At 49.7% G+C, this 4,286-nt stretch overlaps 1 protein-coding gene across 5 annotated transcripts; it reads left to right on the forward strand.

Moving 5' to 3' along the window:
- The first annotated feature begins 58 nt into the window (after positions 1 to 58).
- Ccdc17 (coiled-coil domain containing 17) lies at positions 59 to 4,286 on the forward strand. Of its 5 annotated transcripts, none has more exons than XM_031378289.1 (13): positions 59 to 116; positions 929 to 1,132; positions 1,207 to 1,275; positions 1,409 to 1,514; positions 1,594 to 1,756; positions 1,832 to 1,915; positions 1,995 to 2,113; positions 2,326 to 2,439; positions 2,623 to 2,744; positions 2,850 to 2,944; positions 3,085 to 3,288; positions 3,410 to 3,788; positions 4,027 to 4,286. In XM_031378289.1, the coding sequence occupies exons 2-13, from the start codon at positions 959 to 961 to the stop codon at positions 4,159 to 4,161; spliced, it is 1,764 nt and encodes a 587-aa protein (XP_031234149.1). In that variant the 5' UTR covers positions 59 to 116; positions 929 to 958; the 3' UTR covers positions 4,162 to 4,286. The 5 variants fall into 5 exon arrangements, with proteins under 5 accessions (XP_031234149.1, XP_031234150.1, XP_031234148.1 ...); XM_031378290.1 differs by lacking the exon at positions 59 to 116 and having other exon boundaries at positions 814 to 1,132; positions 3,410 to 3,611; positions 3,678 to 3,788; XM_031378288.1 differs by lacking the exon at positions 59 to 116 and having other exon boundaries at positions 814 to 1,132.

The raw sequence follows: 4,286 nt of genomic DNA on the forward strand, positions 1-4,286 counted from the left end.
GTGCTAGCTGCAGCTCGGAAACCAGCTGACTGTGTATTGTGCTTGCCTTGGGCAGGAGGGAAAAATGGGAAGCTTTCTGCAGAGACAAATATAATCACAACACCGGAGTTCCTTAGGTAAGGTTTTTAGCCACAGAGTGCTAATATTAGTAATTCGGGGGTCACTACAAAGCCCACATTCTTGTCCTGGCTTAATATCAAATTCCTGCCAAGAGGCCCCCAAAAGATCTTTACAGATGGGCTAAGCTCAACTCACACTGACAGGAAAGAAATGCTACTTAAGAGCAGTGCAGGGAGAGTCCACCTTGGAGTTCACTTGAGTGGAGTTTAGAGGCAGTTTTACCAAGTAGAGTATTTCAATGCGAAGCTGAGATAAGCCAGTTTGAATCAGACGGTTTAGAGAGGACTAGAGATAGAACAACTGAGTTGAGTCAGCCAGCTTTGAGTATAAGCTATATGAGTGTGTTTATTCAATAGTAAGTCTCAGAGACTGAAAACATTCTAGGCATAGATTCACTGACAGAAGCAGTAGGCCTAGGAGATGAAAATTACATCAGGCGAATAAAAGGAAATGTTCCCTACAGTGGGGAATTCTAGCTTGAGTTCTGTCCAGTTCAGAGAACAGCTGTGGTACTGGTGACACTTGCCTTTTCTATAGGCAATGAAATCAAAGCTGCTGTTACATACTTGGCCAAACTCACTACAATTGGTGGAACAAACTGACATTTTCTCACCTGGGCTCCACCCAAAGGTGGCAAGGCACATTTTCCCAGCCTGCCTAAGCCTGTACTCGCTGCCCAGGGAGCTAGGGCACCTCCCCAAACATAAACATAGATTTGAAGGACTTGGAGACTTAACAGAGTTGGCCTATTCTTTGTCCCCTTTCTCTCTTTCTGTCTGCCTTTTTTCTTTCACCACATCCTCTGTAGGACGCTGGTGTCTATAAGAGATTCCATCCCATGGCTGATTACTCTGGGGAATCAGGACCTTTACCCTGTGAATCCTGTGATATGGTTTTCCGCTCCTGGGCTTTGTTGGCCACACACACCAAAAGATTCTGCATTGGCCGGATGACTCCGGAGGTAACACTTAAATCACAGCCTTCAGTAGCTATCGGACAGCAAGGCACCAAGGTAAGGGCCGGCAGGGGCCAGGGGCAGGTTTTCCAGCAAACATTATTCTTACATTTTCGTCTCCCTGCCCCCAGATTATGGCACAAGAACAGAGCCGTGATCAGGAGGCCATCACATCTGCTCTAAAGAGGCTCACAAAGGAGGTACACACCGAACATGGCTACAAACCTCACATGTATAGACAGTGCCTGCGGGAGATCACCCAGTACAGAGAGCGCAGGTCCGGGTTACTTGCAGGAAATGGGTCCCTGGACGACTGGGGGTCTCACTTCCCAGACTGCAGGGAACCCTGGGGAGAGGCTGCGAGCCTTGCAGGGAACCCGGGCCAGACGCGTGGCGGAGACGGAAGCGCAAAGCTGGGCCCTTGAGCGTCGCAGCGAAGGTGAGAGGTAGGGAGGCATAGACTCTGGGTCCCCACGCTGTGCTAGAACTCACCCTGACTCTGCCCATTTCTCCCTCAGAACTAAAACGGCGCCTCCACAGCGTGGCTGGACCCAGGGCAGGATTACCCCGCCCATTTGTCTTGGAGCGAGAGCTCAGAGAACTCAGGGAAGAGGCCAGCCGGACGCGGGGAGCGCTGCAAATGCTAGGAGCGCACGTCCAGGCACTCCAGCCTCAGCCTTCGTAAGCTGCTATCCTATCTGGGGTGTAGAAGTGGGACCTTGGGCGCGGGTCAGTGACATCATCTCCTCACGCCAGCAACCAGCAGGACCCCCATAGGGTAGTGGAATGCTGTTGCCTGCCGCTACGGTCCAACCCGGAAACGCTGGCTGCAGAGATCCGGTGAGGACCTAGGCACCGGGTGGGCAGGGGCGGGAGTCTGTTCAGTATGGGAGATCGCTTTCTGCTACCTGCTTGCTAGGGTCCTACGTGAGGCCTATGTGCGCGGTGGAGGCCGAGACCCAGACGTTCTGGACAAAATATTGCAGTTGCAAGTGGAAGCATCAGCCCTGGAATTGCGGCGGTCGCAGAACCGCAAGGGTAAACAAAAGGGTCCAGCCTAGACGGTCTCTACACTGATAGTCCTACACTTGGGAGGAGAAAAGGGAGTGAGAGAGAACACCATTAGGATGGGAGGCACGTAAGCTCAAGGAAGAAAAACCCATTGCCAGCTGACAAATCTAGGCTTGTACAGAAACCCTTAACGTTGGAGAACTACATAACGCTTGACAGTTCACTTTAATTCATCTCAGAAAAAGCAAGTGCCGCCTCTGAGGAGGTTCTAACGGTGGAAGCCGAAAACATGCTCCTGGAGGCAGAAATCCTGGCCTTGCAGAAGCAGAAAGTCCTGAGTCTGTCACCCTGGGGTCAGTGAATATTGCAGCCTCTCCCTAGACCATCCCAGGGAACCCAACTCTGAAGGGGTAAAGGGACCATGTCGGGAGAATGAGGTCAATATATGTAACATGTTGCTGTCTGTACACCTATCCTTGTGTCTTTGGTTTATGACCCTGTACTCCTCCCTCACTTAAGCCAACTTTTGTTTCTAGGATGGAGGGATCTCCCGAGGAGAAGGTGTGATAACTCTCTCCTCCCTCCACCAGTTGCACCCCCAGTACCACCACTTGCAAGTTCCACAAAAGCCCAGAACTTCCTTGATACTTCAAAGATTGTGAGGAAGTCAGCGGAGTTGGGGTGGATGACTGGCTTGACATGCAGTCTGGGGAGCATGGGCAGATTGCAGTTCTATAGGGCTGAACTCTTTTGTCCACAATAGATACTTAATGGAACCATGACAAGAAAATTGGGTCTGGATCGCCACTTCCTCCTACCAGCATCAGATGTTCTAGGTCCTGCACCCTATGATCCTGGGTGAGCCCTGCTCTCTCCTTCACAGCATCTTTGACTCAACCACTACTGATGGAGACCCACCAACACCACCCATCTAGGGTTTAAGTACTGGCAGGGTGGAGGCATTAGGGGCTCTGTGTAATTAGATTTGTATCCTTCAGGGCTGGCCTTGTCATTTTCTATGACTTCCTGCGGGGTCTTGATGCTTCTTGGATTTGGGTACAGCTAATGACAAGCTTGGCCAGGAATGGACAGAATACAGGAGGGACCACAGCATTACCTCCAGCCCTTTGCTTGCCGCCACCTTCAGCTCCTGGACCTATGGGCAACTGTGCTATCCTTGCAAGCAGGCAGCCTGTGCCCAGGTTAGTAGATATAGGTCATAAAGGCTGCATCTAATCTGTACATTGTGCCCAAAAGCAGCCCTATAGTACCCTTCATGGGACTTCAGCTAAACCTTCCAACATGGCTTTGGTTGTTTCACAGGCTGCCTCCATCACCACTGGTATCTTTAATCTGTGAACTACAGGCTTGGCAGAGAGTTACACAGGCACCACAACCAAAGGCTTGGGCCTCACTATTGCTATTTGACCAAGATCTGAGGGTGCTTAGTGGCCGTTGGCGCCTCCCCCTTCGGGTCTCTCCTAACACCAGCCTCAGCCTTGCCCAGATGAATGAGTTTCCCCAGGTAAGTATAGAGGGTAAAGACTGGGTGTACTCCAAGATTCCAATGGAGTGCCACTTCCTTTGTCAGGTAGGCCAGGCTGAGCTCTTCCTGAGGCTGGTAAATGCAAGAGATACAGATGCCCAGACATTGACAGAGATCAACCAAGCCAGTGCCCATGAATACCAGTACCCACCAATGGTGAGTCCACTTCTGAGTATAACTGGTCAGCCTGTTGGCCAAGCAGCTTCTATAAGATAGTGTGTACCAATTAAGGTTATCTACATTAATCCTTTTGATCCTTAAACTTACCCATGAAATCCCATGTGGCAGAAAAAGAACACTTGTCCTGCTCTACTTTAAACTTTGTCCTCAGTTTGTCTTGTCTCCTCCAGTTTTGCTTAAAAAAAAACAAAAAACTACCTTTCATGTTCTACAGGTGTCCAGTTCATCTTCGGTGGAATCCAGTTTCTTCATCCACAGTTGTGGCTTTGCTGACCCCCCACCTCCCACAGAAGAGGCTTTTGTCAGTGTTAAGGATAAAGACGAGCACTTGAGTCCTCACCAGTTTTGACTGAAACACTAATTTCCAGACCTGAAGCTTTTTAAATGGTGTCTTGTAACAGTGATCCTTAAATGTGGCAAAAAAATAACACTTAAACTAAATTTCCTTTAAATTAGTCAACTTGAAAAAGCCAA

This window comes from Mastomys coucha, unplaced genomic scaffold (assembly GCF_008632895.1).
Source record: "Mastomys coucha isolate ucsf_1 unplaced genomic scaffold, UCSF_Mcou_1 pScaffold18, whole genome shotgun sequence".
In the NCBI taxonomy this organism is placed as follows: Eukaryota; Metazoa; Chordata; class Mammalia; order Rodentia; family Muridae; genus Mastomys; species Mastomys coucha.

Coding starts and splice junctions, on each gene's coding strand:
- Ccdc17 (XM_031378289.1), top strand. CDS start 959: ATGGCTGATTACTCTGGGGAATCAGGACCTTTACCCTGTGAATCCTGT. Junction 2,440..2,622: donor CCTGAGTCTGTCACCCTGGG/GTCAGTGAATAT, acceptor TTTTGTTTCTAG/GATGGAGGGATCTCCCGAGG. Junction 2,945..3,084: donor CCTGCACCCTATGATCCTGG/GTGAGCCCTGCT, acceptor TGTATCCTTCAG/GGCTGGCCTTGTCATTTTCT.